This window comes from Bos indicus x Bos taurus, chromosome X (genome assembly GCF_003369695.1).
Source record: "Bos indicus x Bos taurus breed Angus x Brahman F1 hybrid chromosome X, Bos_hybrid_MaternalHap_v2.0, whole genome shotgun sequence".
Lineage (NCBI taxonomy): Eukaryota > Metazoa > Chordata > Mammalia > Artiodactyla > Bovidae > Bos > Bos indicus x Bos taurus.
Genome location: NC_040105.1, coordinates 69,587,367 through 69,611,484, shown reverse-complemented (window position 1 = coordinate 69,611,484; position 24,118 = coordinate 69,587,367). Strand labels below are relative to the sequence as shown.

Genomic DNA, 24,118 nt, shown 5'->3' with positions numbered 1-24,118 from the left:
ATAGCTAGAGAGGAGAACTGGATGTCCAGCTTCAAAGCACCAAAGAACAGGCTGACTTTTATTAGGAGCTAATGCAGCTGGTAACTTCAAGTTGAAGACAGTAAATTCTGAAAATCTTAGGCCCCTTAAGACTTTTGCTAAACCTACTCTGCCTGTGTTCTATAAATGGAACAAAACCTGCATAACCTCACATCTGTTTACAGCATCGTTTACTGAGTATTTTAAGCTCACTGTTGAGACCAACTGGTCAGAAAAAAAGATTACTCTGAAAATATTACTGCTCTTGGTCACCCAGGAGCTCTGATGGAGATGTACAATGAGATTAATGCTGTTTTCAAGCCTGCTAACACAGCATTCTTTCTGTAGCCCATTGACCAGGGAATCATTTTGACTCTCAAGTCTTATTATTTAAGGAGTACCCTTTGTAAGTCTATAACTACCATAGATAGTGATTCCTCTGATGGATCTGGGCAGTCAGTTGAAAACCACCTGGAAAGTACTTACCATTCTAGGTACCATTAAGAACATTTGTGACTCATGGGAAGGGTCCAAAATATGAACATTAACAGGAGTTGGGAAGAAGTTGATTCCAACCCTCATGGATGCCTTTGAGGAGTTCAAGACTTCAGTGGAGGAAGTCACTGCTGATGTGGAAATATTATAGCAAGAGAACTAGAATTAGAATTGGAGCCTGAAGATGTGACTGAATTGCTGCAATCTCATTATAAAACTTTAAGAGATGAAGAGTTGCTTCTTGTGGATGAGCAAAGAGAGTGGTTTCTTGAGATTGGAATATGCTCCTGATGAAGATGCTGTGAAGATAGTGGAAATGACAACAGAGACTTGAGAACCTTTCTTAAACTTAGTTGATAAATCCGTGGCAGGGTTTGAGAGGATTGACTCCAATTTTGAAAGGAGGTCTACTGTAAATAAAATGGTGTCACATGGCATCACATGCTACAAAGAGATCATTCATGGAAGGAAGAGCTATTATTGATGTAGCAAACTAAATTTTTTAAGGAATTGCCACAGACACCCCATTATTAGGAACCTGACTGTCAGCAGCCGTCAACATGGAGGCAAGACTCTCCACCAGCCAGAGCAATTATGACTCGGCTTCAGTGAGATGAAGTTTAGTATTTTTTAGCAATAACTACTTTTTAATTAAGGTATGTGCATTGTTTTTTTAAGATATAATAGTATTGTATACTTATAGACTAGAGGATAGTATATAAGGGCTTCCTAGGTGGAGCTAGTGGTAAAGAACCCATCTGCCAGTGCAGGAGACGTAAGAGATGCAGGTTCGATCCCTGAGTCAGGAAGATCCCCTAGAGGAGGGCATGACAACTAACTCTAGAATTCTTGTGTGGAGAATCCCACAGATAGATGAGCCTTTTTGGCTATGAACTATAGGTTTGCACAGAGTCAGACACGACTGAAGTGACTTAGCAAGCAAGCATAGTATATAAACATAACTTTTACAAGTGCTGGGAAACCATGAAGCCATGTGACTCACTTTATTGGTCTATTTGCTTTATTGTGATGGTCTGGAACTGAACATGCAATGTTTCTGAGTTTTATGCGCTTGTTTTCAGAGTAAGCTTTATCAGTGAGCATTTATATTTGAAAACATAAAGTAGATTGAGGAATATGGTGGCACAGGAAGACGCTGTCTTTACCTACTCCCCTGAGCACACTGATCTACACCTACATAGAGTACACTTCTTCTTGAAGAAGATCTGAGGGCCCAATATGCTCGTGCTACCAATCGAAGAACCACATAGAAACTAGTAGGAAAGTCAGAAACACAGTATCCATGGGACTCTCTCCTCTTTCAGGATGATCTACAGTAGAAAGATATATTGCTGAGGCATCCAAATGCAGACACACTCACTCTGGGAAACAGTGAAAAAACTTTAAAGGCACCTAGAGTATATGTAAAGGAAATCTGTTTACTAACCCTGAAGTTGCTGCCAAAATGACAGGGAACTGCTGGAGGTCTGGCTTGGGTTGGAGGCACTGATGATCACCATTGCCTGGAGTTGCCCCCCAGGACTCCTCCTGGCCTGTGACTGCTCTATCTTCAGCTGCCCCATCAAGGTAGCCTACAGCCCAGCACTCTTCAGGGATTGTTCCTGGACCATGTCCTCTCCAGCTCTAGCTATCCTTCTAAGGCAGCCTTATACACAGTACTTTGCAGGGGGCTGCCCCTGGACTGGGCCTGCTTCAGGCTCTTTAGTCCCACCACTGCAGTATTGGGCATATTGTTCCCCAGGGATTAACCCCTGTTGGTGCCCACTGCAGCCCCAGCCAGCCGCAAAAACCTTTAGGCCCAAGTGGTCTACACAGGGAATGCTCCCATACAAGGCCTCTTCAAGATTAGGACAGGTAGTTGTTTCTCTTAATTTATAGAAATGTAAAGGAAATAAAAATAATGAGATAGAGGAATGTGGTCCAAATGAAAGAACAAAATAAAACCCCAGGAAAAAATAAACCTCAGTGAAACAGACATAAGTAGTTTACCTGATAAAAGATTTGAAACTGTCCTAATGGTGCTCACCAAACTCAGGAAAAGATTGGAGGAACTCACTGAAAGCTTTAACAAAGACTTAGAAAATACAAGAAAGAATCAATCAGAGCTCAATACTGTAACTGAAATTAAAAAAGTTACACTTTATGGAATCAGAAGCAGATGAGATGATATAAAGGGACAAGCAATCTGATAGATAAAATAGTAGAAATTACCCCCCTAAGAATAGCAATAAGAAGGGAAGGATTTTTAAAAAATGAGAGTGTATGAGCCATCTGTGAAACATCAACCATATTCACATTATGTGGTTCCCAGAAGGAAAGAAAGTAACAAAAAACTTACTTGAGAAATAATGGTGGAAAATATCCATACCTAGGGAAGGAAACAGATACCCAGGTATAGGAAACAGAGATCCCAAATAAGATGAACCCAAAGAGACTCATACCAAGGTCCATCGTATTTAAAATGGAAAAAGGTTAAGATAAAAAAGAGAATTTTAAAGACAAGAGAAAAACAGCTGATCATATATCAATCAAAGGGAACTCCCATACCAACATACATCATATTTAAAATGGCAAAAGTTTAAGATAAAAAGAGAACTTTAAAGACAAGAGAAAAACAGCTAATCATATATCCATAGAAGGGGACTCCTATAAGCCTATAAGCTGATTTTAATGCAGAAACTTTGCAGTCCAGAGGGGAGTGCCAGGATGTATTTAAAGTGCTGAAAGAATAAAAATTTATAATCAAGAATACTCTACTTAGCAAGGTTATGATTGAGGCTTGAAGGGGGCGATAAGGAGTTTTTCAGACAAGCAAACAACTCTAAAGAAGTTCATAACCAGTAAAATGGCCTGAAATATTAAAGGGTCACTGTTAAGGGTAAAGGAAAAGGTCACAACTAGAAATAAAATATATGAAAGAAAAAAAATCACTGGTGACAGAAAATAATATGTTAAAGGAATTAGATCAGTCACTTTAAAAAGCTAGTATGAAAGTTCAAAGAAAAAGTAGTAAAAAGAATATCAGGTATAAGTAAATAGTTATGGGATATACAAAATAAAAAGAAATTAAATATAGCAACAAAAAATAAAACGTGACAGGCAAGTGAAAATGGAGTGCTTTTTTTTTTTTTTTTTTGATTGATTGATTGACAGACTGGAAAGGAGGATTTAATGGTGGGCTTGAACAAGCAGTGGAGAACGCTAAGGCTGTTGTGATTCTGTGACCTGCCATTTGTCCAGAGGGGCATAATTAATGATGTATTTGACCCCACAGCCAAGTGGGATGAGTTGCTTTTCTGCCACCATCTGTTCAAATTCATTGACTTTAAACTTAGTAAATCCTCACCTTTTGGACAGGTGAATCTTCTGTTGGCCAGAGAACTAGAACTTGGCCCTGTGTAGGGCCTCAGTCTGTTCCTTATTCTTTAGCTTGGTGCTGATGGACATGATGACTTGACCAATGTGTACTGTGGCCACTGTGTCCTGGGGTGTTCCAAAGGCACCCTACATACCTTCTTAGAGCTTGTCAGCCTTGGCACAGGACACTGTCTTGTTGATGCAGATGTTGCAGAAGGGCGATGTGTTTGGACGTGGAAACCATCTTTGACATAGCTTTTCACCATGTACTTAGTACAAGTAGGGGCAGCCTCCAGTGGAGAACTGCTCATACTCATCTGACACTGCATGACCACAGAGTGGGAACTTTTGCCTCATGGTAACCACAAATCAAAAATAGCTACAATGGATACACAAAAAATAAAAGAATCCAAATGTGAAACTAAAGAAATCCATCAAAAAACAAGGGAAGAAACAAAGAGATTAAGACCGGAACAGAGAAGAACTGAAAACATAACCAGAAAACAAGTACAAAAATGGCAATAACTACATGCCTGCCATAATTATTTTAAATGCAGATTGACTAAATGCTTCAATCAAAAGACATAGGGTAGCTGAATGGATAAAAAAGTATGACCCATCTATATGCCGCCTGTAGCAGACTCCTCAGGTTTGAAGACACACATAAACCAAAAAAGAAGAGATTAAAAAAAAGATACTCCATCCAAATGGAAAAGTAAAGAATGCTGGAATAGTAATACTTATATCAGACAAAATAGACTTTAAAACAAAAACTATAAGAAAAGACAAGGAAGGGCATGCCTTTGTGATAATGGGGTCAATCCAACAAGAGGATATAACATTTATAATTATTCATATACCCAACATAGGAGTATGTAAATATATAAAGAAAATATTAATAGAAATAAAGGGAGAAATATACAGTAATACAGTAATAGAGGACTTTAATACTCTACTTACTTCAATGGATAGACCATCTAGACTCTAAATTGGTAAAGGACATATTCAGCAAGATGTATTTAATCGATATAGATCATTTCATTCAACAGCAGCAGAATACACATTTTTTTCAAATATACATGGAATATTTCTCAGGACAGATCACATATTATGTCAAAAAACATGCCTTAATAAATTTAAGAAGATTGGAATCATATCAAGCATCTTTTTAGATCACAGTGGTATGAAACTAGAAGTCACATAGAAGAAAACTAGAGAAAAACAGTAACATATGGAGGTTAAAAGACATGCTACTAAACAAGTAGTGGATCAACAAAGAAACCAAAGAGGAAATTAAAAAATGCATTGAGACAAATGGAAATGGAAACACAACATTACAAAATCTATGGGATGAAGCAAAAGCAATTCTAAGAGAAAAGTTCATAGTGGTACAGGCCTACTAGAAGAAATAAGAAAAATGTCAAATAAATTATGTAAATGTACATTTAAAGGAACAAGAAAAAGGACAGGCAAAGCCCAGTGTTTGTGGAAGGAATGAAATAATGAAGATTAGAGTGGAAGGAATGGAAATTGAGACTAAAAAAGTAAAATTCAATGAAATTTAGTGTTGTTTCTTTGAAAAGATAAACAAAATCAAACATTTAGCCAGACCTATAAAAAATGAGAGCCCAAATAAAATTAGAAATGAAAAGAGAAGTTACAACTAACATCAACAAAATAAAAAGAATAATGAGAGAGTACTAAATTGTGTGGCAACAAATTAGACAACCTAGGAGAAATGGATAAATTTCTAGAATTGCACAATCTTCTAAGACTGAATCATGAAGAGATAGAAGATCTGAATATTGAACCTATAGTTGAAAAACAAAAGTCCAGTTACAGATGGTATCACAGGTGAATTTGTGGGTTTGATCGCTGGGTTGAAAAGATTGAATATTGAACCTATAGTTGAAAAACAAAAGTCCAGGTACAGATGGTATCACAGGTGAATTTGTGGGTTTGATTGCTGGGTTGAAAAGATCCTATGAAGGAAGGCATGACAACCAACTCCAGTATTCTTGCTTGGAGAATCCCATGGACAGAGGAACCTGGTGGGCTACAGTCCATAGGGTCACAAAGAGTTAGAAGCAACTTAGAACAACAACAACAACAACAATAAATGGTAATTTTACTTTTTTTCTTTGAGGAACCTCCATTCTGTTCTCCACAGTGACTGAAACAGTTTACATTCCCACCAACAGTGCAAGAGGTGATCCTTTTCTTCCCATCGTCTCCAGCATTTACTGTTTATAGATTTTTTGATGATGACTGTTCTGACTGGTGTTAAGTTGTACCTTATTGTCATTTTGATCTGCATTTCTCTAATAATTAGCAGTGTTGAATATCTTTTCATATGTCTATTGGACACATGTATTTCTTCTTTGGGAAAATGGCTATTTATGTCTTCCACCTATTTTTTGATTGAATTGTTTGTTTTTTGATATTGAGTTCTATGAGCTGTTTGTGTAGTTTGGAGATGCTCCTTTGCAAAGAGCATTGGGGTGCATGTATCTTTCTGAACTAGTTTTCTTTGGATATATCCCCAGAAGTAGGATTTGAGAGCCATCACTATGAACAAAGTTAGTGGAGGTGATGGAATTCCAGTTGAGCTATTTCAAATCCTGGAAGATGATGCTATGAAAGTGCTGCGCTCAATATGCCAGCAAATTTGGAAAACTCAGCAGTGGCCACAGGCCTGGAAAAGGTCAGTTTTCATGGCAATTCCAAAGAATGCTCAAACTACTACACAGTTGCACTCATCTCACACCCTTGTAAAGTAATTCTTAAAATTCTCCAAGCCAGGCTTCAACAATACGTGAACCGTGAACTTCTAGATGTTCAGGCTGGTTTTAGAAAAGGCAGAGGAACCAGAGATCAAATTGCCAACATCCACTGGATCATTGAAAAAGCAAGAGAGTTCCAGAAAAACATCTATTTCTGCTTTATTGACTATGCCAGAGCCTTTGACTGTGTGGATCACAATAAACTGCGGAAAATCCTGAAAGAGATGGGAATACCAGACCACCTGACCTGCCCCTTGAGAAACCTGTATGCAGGTCAGGAAGCAACAATTAGAACTGGACATGGAACAACAGACTGGTTCCAGATAGGAAAAGGAGTACATAAAGGCTGTATATTGTCACTGTGCTTATTTAACTTGTATGCAGAATACAGCATGAGAAATGCTGGGCTGGAAGAAGCACAAGCTGGAATCAAGATTGCTGGGGGAAATATCAATAACCTCAGATAGGCAGATGACACCAGCCTTATGGCAGAAAGTGAAGAAGAACTAAAGAGCCTCTTGACGAAAGTGAAAAAGGAGAGTGAAAAAGTTGGCTGAAAGCTCAACATTCAGAAAACTAAGATCATGGCATCCGATCCCATCACTTCATGGCAAGTAGATGGTAAAACAGTGGCTGACTTTATTTTTTGGGGCTCCAAAATCACTGCAGATGGTGATTGCAGCCATGAAATTAAAAGACGCTTCCTCCTTGGAAGGAAAGTTATGACCAACCTAGAGAGCATATTAAAAAGCAGAGACATTACTTTGCCAACAGAGGTCTGTCTAGTCAAGGCTATGGTTTTTCCAGTAGTCATGTATTGATTTGAGTGTTGGAATGTAAAGAAAGCTGAGCGCTGAAGAATTGATGCTTTTGAACTGTGGTGTTGGAGAAGACTCTTGAGAGTCCCTTGGAGTGCAAGGAGATCCAACCAGTCCATCGTAAAGGAGATCAGTCCTTGGTGTTCATTGGAAGGACTGATGTTGAAGCTGAAACTCCAATATTTTGGCCACCTGATGAGAAGAGATGACTCATTTGAAAAGACCCTGATTTGGGAAAGATTGAAGGCAGGAGGAGAAGTGGACAACAGAGGGTGAGATGATTAGATGGCATCACTGACTCAATGGACATGAGTTTGGGTAAACTCCGGGAGTTGGGGATGGACAGGGAGGCCTGGCGTGCTCCAGTTCATGGGGTCGCAAAGAGTCAGACACAACTGAGTGACTGAACTGAACTGAACTGAGTGACTGACATACTGTTCTCTGTAGTTTCTGTACCAATTTACATTTCCACCTACAGTGTATAGGAGGGTTGCCTTTTCTACACACCCTCTACAGCATTCATTTTTTAATTTTTAAAAAGAAAATGTAGATTCTGTTATTTTTTAATGACTGTATATATATTGATTTATTGATTGATTTTTGGCTGTACTAGGTCTTCGTTGCTGCTCATGGTCTTTCTCTAGTTATGGTAAGCAGGGGCTACTTTCTAGTTGCAGTGTGTGGTTTTCTCATAGCAGTGGCTTCTTTTGTTGTGGAACACAGGCTCCAGTATTTTTGGCTGGCAGGCTCTAGAGCACAGGCTCACTGATTATGGTTTACAGGCTTAGTTGCCCCATAGCATGTGCAACCCTCCTGGACCTCAAGGGATCGAGCCTGTGTGCCCTGCATTGGAAGGCTGACTCTCAACCACTGGACCATGAGGGAAGTCCTCTAGTATTTATTGTTTGTAGATTTTTTGATGCCAGCCATTCTGAGAAATGTGGGGTGATATAAATTGTAGTTGTGATTTGCATTTCTTGAAAATGAGTGATGTTGAGCATCTTTTCACATGTTTGTGGGCCATCTGTGTATTTTCTTTAGAGAAATGTCTGCTTAGGTCTTCCACCCATTTGTTGGTTGGGTCGTTTGTTTTTTTTTATTTTGAGCTGCATGAACTACTTGTATATATTTTAAGATTAATCCTTTCTCAGTTGATTCATTTGCAAATATTTTCTCCCATTGTGAGGGTTGTCTTTTCATCTTGTTTTTGGTTTCCTTTCCTATGCAAATGCTTTTATGTTTAATTAGGTCCCATTTATTTATTTTCATTACTTTAGGAGATAGAATCTTGCTATGATTTGTGTCAAAGACTCTTCTGGCTATGTTTTCTTCTAAGTTTTTAATAGTGGCTTTGCATTTAGATCTTTAATTCATTTTGTGTATGCTGTTAGGGAGTGTTCCAGTTTTATTCTTTTACACATAGCTGTTCAGATTTCCCAGCACCACTTACCGAACAGACTGTGTTTTCTCCGTGTTGTCATAGATTAGGTGACCATAGGTGCATGGATTTATTTTTGGGCTTTCTATTCTGTTCCATTGATCTATATTTCTGTTTTTGTGCTAATATGGTAATACCTTGATTACTGTAACTTTGTAGTATAGTCTAAAGTCAAGGAGCCTCATTTCTCTGGCTCTGTTTTTCTTTCATAAGATTCCTTTGTCTATTAGGGGTCTTTTGTGTCTCCATACAAATTTTGAATTATGTGAAAAATGCCATTGGTGATTTGATAGAGACTTCACTGAATCTGTAGATTGCTTTGAGTAGTATAGTAATTTTCACAATATTGATTCTTCTAATCTAAGAACATTGTATATCTCTCCCATCTGTTTGTGTCATCTTTGATTTCATCAGTGTCTTGTATTTTTTGCATACAAGTCTTTTGCCTCCTTGCTGTGGTGTGTGCTGTGCTTAGTCACTCAGTTGTGTCTGACTCTTTGTGACGCCATGGACTGTATGTAGCCTGCCAGGCTCCTCTGTCCATAGGGATTCTTCAGGCAAGAATACTGGAGTGGGTTGTCACGCCTTCCTCCAGGGGATCTTCCCAGCCCAGGGATCGAACCCTGGTCTCCCACATTGCAGGTAGATTCTTTACCAACTGAGCCACCAGGGAAGCCTTTTGAGTCCTTAGGTATGTTTATTCCTAGGTACTTGATTCTTTTTGTTGTGATGGTAAATGGGATTGTTTCCTTAATTTCTCCTTCTCATCCTTCATTATTAGTATATAGGAATGTAAGAGATTTCTGTGTATTAATTTTGTATCCTGCAACTTTAATAACTCATTGGTTACCTCTAGTAATGTTCTGGTGGCATCTTTATGATTTTCCATGTATGTTATCTGTACACAGTGACAGTTTTACTACTTCTTTTCCAATTTGGATTCCTTTCATTTTTCTTCTCTGATTAGTATGTCTATAACTTACAAAACTATGTTGAAGAATAGGGGCAAGTATTGACACCCTCATCACCTTCTTGATCTTAGAGGAAATACTTTCAGTTTTTCACCATTGAGAATAATGTTTGTAGTGGGTTTGTCATATGTGGGCTTTATTATGTTGCAGTAGCTTCACTCTGTGCCTACTTTCTGGAGAGTTTTAATCAGAAATGAATATTAAATTTTGTCCGTAACTTTTTCTGCATCTATTCAGGTTATTATATGGTTTTTATATTTCAATTTGTTAATATAGTATATTGCATTGATTGATTTGTGTATCAAAGAATCCTTGCATCCTTGGGAAAACCCTACTTGATTGTGATGTGTGATTCTTTTAATGTGTTTGATTCTGTTGGCTAGTATTTTGTTGAGGATTTTTGCATCTATTTTTTGTGATCTTTGTCTGGTTTTGTTATCAGGTTGATGGCGGCCTCGTAGAATGAGTTTAGGAGTATTGGAGCACCTCTCTACATAAGGCAAATGCTAACAGCTATAAAAGGGGAAATCGACAGTAACATATTAATGGTGGGGAACTTTAACACCACACTTACACCAGTGGGCATATAATCCAGACAGTTTATAAGGAAACACAAGCCTTAAATGAGACAGTAGAGCATTTAGAACTTAATTGATATTTATAGGACACTCCATCAAAAAGCAGCCAAATACACTTTCTTCTCAAGTGCACACAGAACATTCTCCAGGATAGATCACATTTTGGGTCACAAATCAAGTATCAGTAAATGTATGAAAACTGAAGTTGTATCAAGCATCTTTTCCAATGACAATGCTATGAAATTAGTTATGAATTACAGGCGAAAAACTGTAAGAAAAAGAAAAAAAACAACACAAACACATGGTGGCTAAATAATATGCTACCAGCTAACCAAGATATTACTGAAGAAATCAAACAGGAAATCAGAGAATACCTAGCAACAAATGACAACAAAAACATGACAACACCAAATGTATGGGACACAGCAAAGGCAATTCTAAGAGGGACGTTTATGCACTATAATCCTACCTTAAGGAACTAGAAGAATCTCAAATGAACAACCTACTTACATGCAAAGCAATTAGATAAATAAGAACAAAAAGCCCCCAAAGTTAGTAGAAGGAAAGAAATCATAAAGAGCAGAGTGGAAATAAATGAAGAAAAAATGAAGAAAACAGTGGCAAAGATCAATAAAACTAAAGGCTGGTTCTTTGAGAAGATAAACAAAATTGATAAACCATTAGCCAATCTCATCAAGAAAAAAAAGCAGAGGACTAAAATCAATAAAAATTAGAAATGAAAAAGGAGAAGTTATAACTGACACTGCAGAAATACAAAACATCATAAGAGACTACTGTAAGCAAATATATGCCTATAAAATTGGCAACCTGGAAGAAATGGACAAATATTTAGAAAGATACAACTTGGTCTTTCAGGACTGAACCAGGAAGAAATAGAAAATATGAAAAGACCAATCAGAACCAGGGAAATTGAAATTGTGATAAAAAATCTTCCAGCAAACAGAAGTCCAGGACCAGATGGCTTCACAGGGAAGTTCTGTCAAACATTTAGAGAAGAGCTAACATCTGTCTTTCTCAAATTCTTCAAAAATTGCAAAGGGAGGAATATTCCCAATGGCATTTTTAGACTGAACTAGAACAATCCTAAAATTTGTATGGAACCAGAAATGTACTAAACAGCCAAAGCAATCTTGAGAAGAATTACAAAGCTGAAGATAACATGATTCCAGACTTAAAATTATACTACAAAGCTTTAGTAATCAAAACAATATAGTAGTAGCACAAAATCCAAGACATAGATCAATAGAACACAATAGGGAATTCAGAAAAAAACTCAACCAAGCTTCTATATCCCATTATCTATAACAAAGGGGACAGGAACATCCAGTGGGGAAAAGATAGTCTCTTGGAAAGATGTTGTTAGGAAAATTGGACAGCTATCTGCAAAAGAGTGAAACTGGACCAATTTCTTATATCACATATAAAAATAAACTCAAAATGGATTATAGACTTAATAAGACCTTAAATTTTAAAATTCTTGAAAGAAAGCATAGGCAGTAGGCTCTTTGACATGGGTCTTAGAAATTTTTTTTTGGATCTGTTTCCTTAGGCAAGGGCAATGGAAGTGAAATTAAAGAAATGAGACTACATCAAAGTAAAAAAGATTTTCTACAGTGGAAGAAACCACCAACAAAATCCAAGGCAACTTACTGAATGGGAGAACATATTGCATATGATATACCCTATAAGGGGTTGATATCCACAGTATATATAGAAGTCATACAACTCAGTATCAAAAAGCAATTAAAAACTGATTAAAAACTGGCCAGAGGACCTGAAGTGATGTTTTTCCAAAGAAAAACTATAGACGGTTGACAAGAACATGGAATGACCCTCAACATACAAATTATCAGCAGAATGCAAATCAAAAGCACAGTGAGATTCCACCACACACCTGTCAGAATGGCTGTTATCAAAATCAAGATACAACAAGTGTTGGTGAATATGTGGAGAAAAGGAAACTGTTGTGCAGTGCTGGTGGGAATGTAAATTGATGCAGCCATTATGAAAATATAAAGGTTGTTGAAAAAATTAAAAGAACTAACATTCACCACAAGATCTAGCATTTCCATTTCTGAGGAATACAAAGAGACTAAATAAAAAAATATATATGTAGCCCATGTTCACTGCAGCACTATTTGCAATAGCCAGGATATGGAAGCACGTAAGTGTCTATCAGTTGATGAATGGATAAAGATGGGGTATGTGTGTGTCTGTGTGTGTGTGATGGGATACTATTCAGCCATAAAAAGTGAAATCTTGTCATTTTCGCAACATGAATAGACCTACAGGGCAAATGAAATAAGTCAGAGAAAGAAAAAAAAATACTCTGTGATTTCACTTATATGTGGAATGTAAAAAGCAAAACTAATAAGCAAACAAAACTAAGAACATAATACTCATAGATATCTAGAGCAAACTGGTGATTTCCAGAGGGAGGTACGTCGTGAGGGTGTGGATGAAATAGGTAAAGGGAATCAAGAGGTACAAAGAGATACAAACTTCCTGCTATAAAATGAGTAATTCATATGGATTTAATGTATACCTAGGGAATATAGTCAGTAATATTATAGCAACTTTGTACTGTGATGGATGGTAACTAGTCTTATTGTAGTTATCATTTCATAATGTATAAAACATTTAATCACTGTTGTATACCTAAAAGCTAATTATAAGTCAATTAAAAGCAAAATGTCTGTAATTTATTGTATGGGTATATACTTTGTATATGATGTAATATCATGATGTTAACATTCACATAGCACATTTATTCATTCAACAAATGTTGATTGTATTCTTACTATGTGTCTGGTACTGCTCAAGAAGCTTGGTTATATCAATGTAAAAAATACACTTACAGAGTTTACCATTCTATTAGTACTGTTATTTATACACATAATATTTTAATGATATCCCACCTTTATTTCTAAGATTACAATGTAGCTTTTTAAGGAATATCCTTACTGTTCTCCATAGTGGCTATACTAATTTACATTTCCACCGGCAGTATAGGAGGGTTCTTTTTCAAACCCTGTCTAACATTTATCATTTGTAGACTTTTTGATGATTCCCATTCTCACCAGTGTGAGGTGATGGAGGTTCCATAAAAAACTAAAAACATATGATCTTACAATCCCAGCTCTGCACATATATCAGGAGAAAAACCATAATTTGCAAAGATATGTGCACCTCAGTGTTCATTGTGGCACAATTTGCAATAGCCAAGACATGAAAGCAACCTAAATGTTGATAAATGGATAAAGATGTGGTATGTGTATGTGTGTGTTGTTGTTTAGTTGTTTAGTCGCTTAGTCTTCTCTGACTCTTTTGCAACCCCATGGACCATAGCCCACGAGGCTCCTCTGTCCCTGGGATTTCCATGCAAGGTAGAATACCAGAGTAGGTTGCCATTTCCTTCTCCAGGGGATCTTCCTGACCCAGGGATCAAACCTGCGTCTTCTGGATTGGCAAGCAGATTATTTACCACTGAGCCACCAGGGAATCCCATATATATGTATATAGTGGAATATTACTCAGCCATAAAAATTCATGAAATAATGCCATTTACAGCAACATGAGTGGGCCTAGAGATTATCATACTGAGTGAAGTAAGTCAGAAAGACAAATGCCATCTGATATAATTTATATCTGGAAACTAAGAAAATAAAAATAATACGAATAAACATACGCAAAACAGAAATAGACCTACAGACATATAAAACAAACTCGTGGTTACCAAAACAGAAAGGGGGGTAAATTAGGAGTTGGGGATTAACATATACTTACTGCTGCTGCTGCTAACTCGCTTCAGTCGTGTCTGACTCTGTGCGACCCCATAGCCGGCAGCCCACCAGGCTCCCCCGTCTCTGGGATTCTCCAGGCAAGAATAGTGGAGTGGGTTGCCATTTCCTTCTCCAATGCATGAAAGTGAAAAAATCAAAGTGAAGTCGCTCAGTCGTGTCCGACTCTTAGTTACCTCATGGACTGCAGCCTACCAGGCTTTTCTGTCTATGGGATTTTCCAGGCAAGAGTACTGGAGTGGGGTGCCATTGCCTTCTCCAACATATACTTACTACTATATATAAAATAGATATTTAACAGGGACCTATTATATGGCACAGGGAACTGTACTCAATATTTTACAATAAACTATAAGGGAAAAGAATCTGAAAAAGAATATATATATATATATATATATATATATATATATATATATATATATCTGAATCACTTTGCTGTACACCTGATACTAACATAGCATGGTAAATCAACTATTCTTTAATTAAAGAAAAAAAGCTAAGAAGAGTAAGGGATGAAGTGGTACCCTGAAAAGAGGATGGAGTCAGGAAAGAGATTCAGTTTTAGGAGATGGTAACAAGGTATCTCCGATTCTTTAGTTCTGGTAGTCTTTTACTTTGGGATACACTTTGAAGATGATGATGATGGCTGATTGATAGGTGAATTTATAGCCTAATTCTTTCAGTCATTCTCTAGAATCAAAAATATGTGATGTATATCTAATACACTGATACGAGGAATCAAAAAATAAGCAAAGGGGCCTGGTTTTCAGGGATGCTTGGCCTGGTGGGGAATGTTCTTCACTAGACTGGCAAATATGTTGCATTTCCAATAGAACCACTGAGTTTAGTACGCATAGAAACACCTGTGCTACCAAAACGGGATGGAGAGAGTATTCTTTAAGTTGCATTTAACAATAATCTACATTTCCAATGACTTCTCCCAATATTCATGTGTAGTAGAATTCTGGTATAAAATGAAGTTCTAAAGAAAAAAAACAACTATAGTGTATCTCGCTGCAGATATGGTGTTTAAATATATATTTGTATTGCTTCAAGAAATTAGAGTTAAAAGTTTTGCTTTCTATTTGTTTGTATTTTCTTTGTACCATACCTTGTAAGCATTTTTTTGATATCCAGGGTGGATATTTAGGAATGGCTTTGATTTATTAATTCACTGTTAATTGTCATGTATGCCTATACAATACAAAATTATAACAGAAGGAATGATTATTCTATGTCAATGATGAAATAAGAATATTCCACATGTAATATCTATTTGTAGGTTTTAATTATATATTCAGGATAATTATTAACTGGAGTATCCCATGTTTCAGGGGCCAGTTTTAATTTTTAGAGATTAAATATTGTCATTATATCCAATAGAATTAAAATTAGTATGAATCTGTTGTCTTTGCACAAAAATTTTCACCTGTGCTAAGTTTTGAGACTTCTTATTTTCTGCCACGTTTAAACCAGCTTTTTAATTTAATTGTTGACACTTTTACCATATATAAATTGCCTTTATTAAATTGGATAACCACTGCTGAAGTTGTTTGCACATCTGTCAAAATGTAAAATTCCCAAAGGCACTGATTATTTGCCAGTTGACTAATGGTAGAAAGGAATTTTAGTCAACATATGCTTGATAAGCTATGTGTCAGGAGTCTTCCAAACCACCCCCAGGTTTGGTAACTCACAGGACTTAGCAGATACTCATATTCAAAACTATGGTTTATTACAGCAAAAGGGTGTAAAGCAAAATCAGGAAAGGGAAAAGGCATATATGGATCAAAGTCCAGAGGAAAACAGGCATAATCTTCCAAGAGTCTTCTTCTAGTGGAGTCACACTGGATGTACTAATTTCTGCAGTAACATTTTATGGCAGTATGTGTGAAGTGTTGTCTACCAGAGGAGATCATTAAAAGCTAAGTACCCAAGGATTTTTAATGGGGACTGGTGACAATAGCAGTGTCTGCCTGGCTTTTAGCAAATATCAGACTCCTGAAACAAAAATAGGTATTTTTTTTCTAGAAGCCTAGGGCCAATGGTCCCTTCGTTTTCAGGGAAAATTTTACGTTAGTACAGGGGACTGTTTACCATTCAAGTTCCCAGATGATAGACAAGGGTCATTCTCTTAAGAAGGCTGTTCTAAGATGAAAGTTTTGTTGATGCTTGAAGGACAGTAAAATATACATGGAAGTTTGTCAAGAAAAGAGGGAGGAATATAGTATAAGATACTCAAGGCATAGAATCATATTAAATATGTGACACATTAGGTAGTAGTTTATTGTGGTTTAAATATAAATGCATAATGAGGTCTGTAAAAGTAATGGGAATGCCAAAGAATGTTCAAACTACTGCACAATTGCATTCATTTCACATGCTTGCAAGATAATGCTCAAAATCCTCCAAGCTAGGCTTCAACAGTATATGAACTGAGAACTTCCAGATGTACAAGCTGGATTTAGAAAAGACAGAGGAATAGAGATGAAATTGCCAACATCCTTTGGATCACAGAAGTAAGAGAATTCCAGAAAAGCATCTACTTCTGCTTCATTGACTACTCTAAGGCCTTTGACTCTGTGGATCACAACAAACTGTGGAAAATTCTTAAAGAGATGGGAATACCAGACCACCTGACCTTCCTCCTGAGAAACCTATATGCAGGTCAAGAAGCAACAGTTAGAACCAGACATGGAACAACAGATTGGTTCCTAATTGGGAAAGGAGTACATCAAGGCTGTATATTGTCACCTTGCTTATTTAACTTATATGCAGAGTACATCATAAGAAATGCCAGGCTGGATGAAGCACAAGCTGGCATCAAGATTGTTGGGAAAAATATCAATAACCTCATATTTGCAGATGACAGCACTCTTATGGCAGAAAGAGAAGAGGAACTAAAGAGCCTTTTGAAGAAGGTGAAAGAAAAGAGTGAAAAGGCTGGCTTAAAACTCAGCATTCAGAAAACTAAGATCATGACATCCAGTCTCATCACTGCATGGCCAATAGATGGGGAAGCAGTGGAAACAGTGACAGATTTTATTCTCTTGGGTTCCAAGATCACTGCAGATGGTGACTGCAGCCATGAAATTAAGACACTTCTTGGAAGAAAACCTGTGACAAACTTACCTTATTAAAGGGCAAAGACATTACTTTGCCAACAAAGGTCTGTATAGTTAAAGCTATGGTTTTTCCATTAGTCATGTATGAATGTGAGAGCCTCTTGATGAAGGTGAAAGAGGAGAGTGAAAAAGTTGGCTTAAGACTCAACATTCAGAAAACAAAGATCATGGTATCCGGTCCCATCTCTTCATGGGAAATAGATGGGGAAACAGTGGAAACAGTGTCAGACTTTATTTTTCGGGGCTCCAAAATCACTGCAGATGGTGACTGCAGCCATGAAATTAAAAGACGCTTACTTCTTGGAACGAAAGTTATGACCAACCTAGATAGCATATTGAAAAGCAGAGACATTACTTTACCAACAAAGGTCCACCTAGCCAAGGCTATGGTTTTTCCTGTGGTCATGTATGGATGTGAGAATTGGACTGTGAAGAAGGCTGAGCGCCAAAGAATTGATGCTTCTGAACTGTGGTGTTGGAGAAGACTCTTGAGAGTCCCTTGGACTGCAAGGAGATCCAACCAGTCCATTCTGAAGGAGATCAGCCCTGGGTGTTCTTTGGAAGGAATGATGCTAAAGCTGAAACTCCAGTACTTTGGCCACCTCATGCGAAGAGTTGACTCATTGGAAAACACTCTGATACTGGGAGGGATTGGGGGCAGGAGGAGAAGGGGACGACAGAGGATGAGATGGCTGGATGGCATCACTGACTCGATGGATGTGAGTCTGAGTGAACTCCAGGAGTTGGTGACGGACACAGAGGCCTGACGTGCTGTGATTCATGGGGTTGCAAAGAGTTGGACACGACTGAGCAACTGAACTGAACTGAATTTGCTGTTGATGGGCATAGCTGTGTTCCCTCCCTGTTGTTTGGCCTGAGGCCAAACTGTTGACTCCTGCCTCCACTCACAGGCAAGCCTGGCTCAGTTTCCCACTGGCCTGTAAAGTCAAATTCCCTGGGGGTTCTTGGTCCCTTTGCAAGATCTCCAGGTTGGGAAATCTCTTGTGGGTCGTAGAACTTTGTTAATAGTGGGAGAATTTCTTTGGTATAATTGTTCTGAAGTTTGTGTGTCCTTTGCTCAGAGCTGTATGGTGGGGCTAGTGGCGACCTCCTCCTAGAGGGCTTAGCCACATGCTGCGTGACTCCGGTCTGCTGCATCCAGAGCCCCTGTCCCTACAGCAGGCCACTGTTGACCCGTGCCTCCACAGGAGACACTCAAAGGCAGGTCTTACTCAGTCTCTGAGGGACCTCTGGGTCCTGGTGCACTCGAGGTTTTGTTTGAGCCCTTCAAGCATCTCTGGCGTCTGTGGGGTCTGATTCGAAACGTGATTTCACCTCTCCTACCATCTTGTTGGGGCTTCTCCTTTCTGCTTGGATGTGGGGTATCTTTTTTTTGGTGGGGTCCGACATTCTCCTGTCATTGATTGTTCAGCACTGAACTGCAGTTTTGGAGTTCTTGCAGAAAAAGATGAGCACCTATCCTTCTACTCTGCCATCTTGCTATCAGCCAACTGGAAAAGGTCGGTTTTCATTCCAGTCCCAAAGAAAGGCAATGTGAAAGTATGTTCAGACTACTGCACAATTGCCCTCATCTCACACACTAGCAAAGTAATGCTCAAAATTCTCCAAGTGAAGCTTCAACAGTACGTGAACGTAGAACTTCCAGATGTTCAAGCTAGATTTAGAAGAGGCAGAGGAACCAGAGATCAAATTGCCAACATCCGCTCGATCATAGAAAAGGTAAAGGAGTTCCAGAAAAACATCTATTTCTGCTTTATTGACTACACCAAAGCCTTTGACTCTGTGGATAAGAACAAACTGTGGAAAATTCTTAAAGAGATGGGAATATTGACCTTACCTGCCTCCTATGAAATCTGTATGCTGGCCAAGAAGCAGCAGTTAGAAACATGGAATAACAGACTGTTTCCAAATTGGGAAAGGAGTACATCAAGGGTGTATATTACCTTGCTTATTTAACTTATATGCAGAATACATCATGCAAAATGCTGTGGATGAAGTACAAGCTGGAATCAAGATTGCCCGCAGAAATATCAATAACCTCAGATGTGCAGATGACGCCACCCTTATGGTAGAAACCAAAGAGGAACTGAAGAGCCTCTTGAAAGTGAAAGAGGAGAGTAGAACAAGGTGGCTTAAAATTCAACATTAAAAAAACGAAGATCATGCCTTCTGGTCCCATCACTTCATGGCAAATAGGGAAACAATGGAAACAGTGACAGACTGTTTTCTTGGGCTCCAAAATTACTGCAGATGGTGACTGCAGCCGTGAAATTAAAAGATGCTTGCTCCTTGGAAGGAAAGCTATGCCAAATGTAGACAGCATGTTAAAAAGCAGAGACATTACTTTGCCAACCAAGGTCTGTCTAGTCAAAGCTATGGTCCTTCCTGTAGTCATTTATGGATATGAGAGTTGGAGCATAAAGAAAGTTGAGTGCTGAAGAATTGATGCTTTTGAACTGTGGTGTTGGAGAAGCCTCTTGAGAGTCCCTTGGACTGCAAGGGGATCAAACCAGTCAATCCTAAAGGAAATCAGCCCTGAATATTCATTGGAAGGACTAATGCTGAACCTGAAGCTCCAATACTTTGGCCACCTGATATGAAGAACTGTATCACTGGAAAAGTTCCTGATGCTGAGAAAGATTGAAGGTGGGAGAAGGGGATGACAGAGGACAAGATGTTTGGATAGCATCACCAACTTGATGGACATAAGTTTGAGCAAGCTCCAGGAGTTGGTGATGGACAGGATAGCCTGGCATGCTGCAGTCCATGGTGTCACAAAGAGTTGGACATGACTAAGCGAGTGAACTGACTGAATTGAACCCAGGCTACCAACGATTCTCACATATTCCAGCTACATTATAAGTGACATGACAGTAAAAAGTTATAGAATGCCTGAAGAAACAATCAACATTAGGAAAAGTTAGCAACAAAAATTATTAGTTAACCTGACAAAGTTAACACAAAAATCAAACAGCATGATCAGAATGTCAAGAACCTGAGATAGTAAACAATTTATAAAGTAGGAATGTTTAATGTGATATTTTATAAATCATTAGCATAACTTTATACCAGAATATTTTAAACTTATATGAGATATATACATTCTAGAAAAATAGAATACCAACTGGTTTAATGCAGTTATTTCATAGTATCCAAAAAATGAAAAAGAAACTAAATGTCTGTGATCAGGAGAACTAAAAAATTACAGTATAGTGATGTAGTAGAATACCATATATGGCAGAATTATTGAATCAGTCTCACTTTGAATGGAAAATGAAAACTATATTCAGTGAAAAAATATATTCAGTATAAAAGTATGTATCTGTTCAGTTCAGTCGCTCAGTTGTGTCTGATTCTTTTCGACCCCATAGTCTGCAGCACGCCAGGCCTCCCTGTCTATCACCAGCTCCAAGAGTTTACTCAAACTCATGTCGGTCAAGTCGGTGATGCCATCTAACCATCTCATCCTCTGTCATCCCCTTCTGTTCCTGCCTTCAATCTTTCCCAGCATCAGGAAAGTATCTTTTCCAGTGAGTCAGTTCTTCACATCAGGTGGCCAAAGTACAACTATACATATATAATTATACATATGTTCCATTTACATGTAGTTTAAAAACATGAAATATAATATACAGTTCGGTGATGTACGTTAGTGAAAATTTAAAAACATACACATAAAAAGTAAATATAAAATTTAGGGTTTTATTTATCTCTCAGAAAGAAGGGTGGGAAATAAGAGAAGAGCTGTATTATGCTTCAACTGCATCAGAAGCAGATTTAACAAGTTTTAAAATTTGACAAAGATGCAATGTGTGAACACTGTTATTCTTTATTATATGTATACTTTTCTGAATATGTAGAATACTTTATAACAATACAAAAATTTAAAGTACTTTGCATTAAATGGCATCTGAGAAGGCACAGAAATATGTTAAACCTGTACATTCTGTATTTGAAACTTAACTGTGTATCTTTCATAGGTATTTTGTTACTTGCTTCTCATACCTTTTTATAGTCAACGTTTATGGGGAAAATAAGAGCAAAATAATGTTTTCCTCTTTTTTTAAAGAGCAACATGATTTAACATGAGATGATGATGCTGGGAAGAATCTTTGTTTGAGTTTTCCAGAATTCTAGTACAGTGAAAGTTTTCCTGCCCCTAAGATCTTTTCTCTCTTGATCTCTGAGTCAGTCTCTCTTCCCTTCTCTCCCTCTCTCTTTGGGTCTCTCCGTCTTTTTCTCCTGGTCCCTGTCTGTTAGGGTGTGCTTTGGGATTATACTGTCTCAGGGCCTGGGGAACTTAATTTCTTTGGGTCTCTGTCTTTCTGAACCCCTCCCCCCACCCCAGATTCTGTTTCTCATACTTGCACTTTCTCAAGGTCTGTCTCTTGCTTACTCTGTATTTGGAGGCCCTCCCCCATGTCTGTGTGCATATGTGTGTGTTTTTATGTTCCTTTGTATATGTCTGATTCTCTGTCTCTCTATTTCCTTTTCCTGGAGTCCTCTGTGCCTCACCTCCCCCACCTCTTGTCTTTCTCTTGGAGTGTAGAGCTCTTTATTTCCTATGGTTGTCTTTTTTCCTCTCTCTCCCTACCAGTCTCTTTCTTTCACAGTCTCTCCCTGAGTTGGTTGGTCTATATCTGTTTCTCTTAATCTCTTTCTTAATCCCACTCTGGAGTCTTTCAGTTTCTTCTCTTATTTGCCTACTTATTTATGTTTCATTTATTTTGTTTAGGTAAAGCTACTTCCTCTTCTAATCCAAGCAGTCCAGCTCCAGACTGGTACAAAGATTTTGTTACAGATGCTGATGCTGAGGTTTTAGAGCATTCTGGAAAAATGGTACTTCTCTTTGAAATTCTTCGAATGGCAGAGGAAATTGGGGATAAAGTGTAAGTTCTTTCCTATTTCCTATTTTTATTAAACAAATTTTTGATAACCTTTTTATTGTTTCAACTACTTAAATCTGTTTTGTTTTCTTCCTTTTTAAAGATGTAATTTCTTGGTTAGTGTAGTGACAACTATCTTCCTTCTAAGCCACTATTTCTGAGTGCATAGTCTGGATGTTCCTTCAGTGCCATTTTCCCCTTCTGCCTGTAGAATCTTGAACTTATTTCCCTGAGCCAAGTCTCTACTTGGTATCTGTATTTCATCATTTTCAGAATCATTTTTCAATCCATGCAGTGTGGTTTCTACACTGTTACTTAACTAAGATTTCCCCCTCCAAAGTCACTTTGTTGTTTTTATTGTTTAGTTGCTAAGTTGTGTCTGATTCTTCTGCGCCCCCGTAGACTATAACCACCTGGCTCCTCTGTCCATGGGATTTCCCAGGCAAGAATACTGGAGTGCATTGCCATTTCCTTCTCCAGTGGATTGTCCCCACCCAGGGATCTAACCTGCATCTCCTGCATTGGCAGGCGGATTCCTTATTTCTGCGCCACCAGGGAAGCCCCCTAATGTCACCTATTGACCTTCTAATTTCCAAATCTAGTGGATACTTCTTAGACTTTATTTTACCCCTTTTTGACTACTCTCTATAATTTCTCCTTTGTTTTTTGTTCCTGTTTTTTTTTTTTTACTCCTAGCATTTGTGCCCCAATTCCCTTCCCTAGATTCCATCCCCCAGTCTTATCCTTCATTTTATTATTTAAAAATGTGCTTTTAAAATTTTGAACCATGCTTATCGTTTAGGCTTTTATAAGGCCCTGTGTTCTGGTCATAAAATATTTTTAAAATATAATGCTTGTAATATAAGAATTTTTTTGTTAAAAACTTTAAGCACTTTAATATAAGGCTAAAATAAAACAAATCTTCTATCTTAAAAAAATCTAATTTACTTTCTTTAACTTTCCTGGAAAGAGGTAGATTTCTTTTCTATTTTCATACCACCTTTTAATATACTTCTACTCTACTCTTAACACATTCTAATGTATTTATTTTTTTGCTGGATAGTGAGTTGTTTGAATTAATAGTTAATTATAAAAATATTGGTTTTTATTAACCACTGTACATGACACCAAGTAAGTACTCACTGCAAGTTATTTTTGTTATATATTGCCACTTAACACAGAAACAAGTAGTTCAGATAAGGGAGGATATTGGCATGGAATGGAATGGTAGTAGTGGAGATAAAGAGTGTGTTTTGGGGTAGAGAAACAATACTTGGTAGATTAAATGCAGGACAGTAAGATAGAGTAGTCAAAGATGACTCCCAGGCTTTCCCCCTAAGTGCCTGTGAATTATGTTGTTATTTACCAAAATGAAGAAGCCTAAGGGAGAACTAAGTTTATTAGAGGTAGTAAAGAGTTCTGCTGTGATTTTGTTAAGTTTCCAAGGCATATTGTATGTCCATGAGAGATGTCAAGTAGAAAGTAGATATTTGAGCTCCAAGTTCCTGAAGGGTCAGAAGAGACTGATGATTTAGACATGCTTATGCTTTTTTTTTCTATTAACTTTTATAGTTTAAAGTTAATTTTTATTGGATACCGTATAAGAATTTTATGAGTGTATAGGAGATTTTTAGTAGTCTTTTAATTTCCTAACAAGGAATATCTTTTACCATGTTCATCATAGATGCTCTCCTAGTTTCTCCTGAGTAGAATATTTTCCATTTCAGAAGGCTCCCTAGAGTTGAATACTTCAAAGTGTTAGAAAATGTATGCTTATCTTTAGTTT

At 37.7% G+C, this 24,118-nt stretch overlaps 1 protein-coding gene and 1 pseudogene across 8 annotated transcripts in view; one reads left to right on the top strand and one right to left on the bottom strand.

Annotated features, from left to right (window-relative positions):
• ATRX (ATRX, chromatin remodeler) overlaps positions 1-24,118 on the top strand; it is a 285,940-nt gene that overhangs the window by 199,247 nt on the left and 62,575 nt on the right. For all 8 annotated transcript variants that reach the window (XM_027534136.1, XM_027534135.1, XM_027534130.1 and 5 more), the window contains one exon: positions 22,182-22,335. In XM_027534136.1, the coding sequence (XP_027389937.1) occupies positions 22,182-22,335 (154 nt within the window). The remainder of the gene's footprint in view (positions 1-22,181; positions 22,336-24,118) is intronic.
• LOC113887182 lies at positions 2,913-5,371 on the bottom strand (annotated as a pseudogene).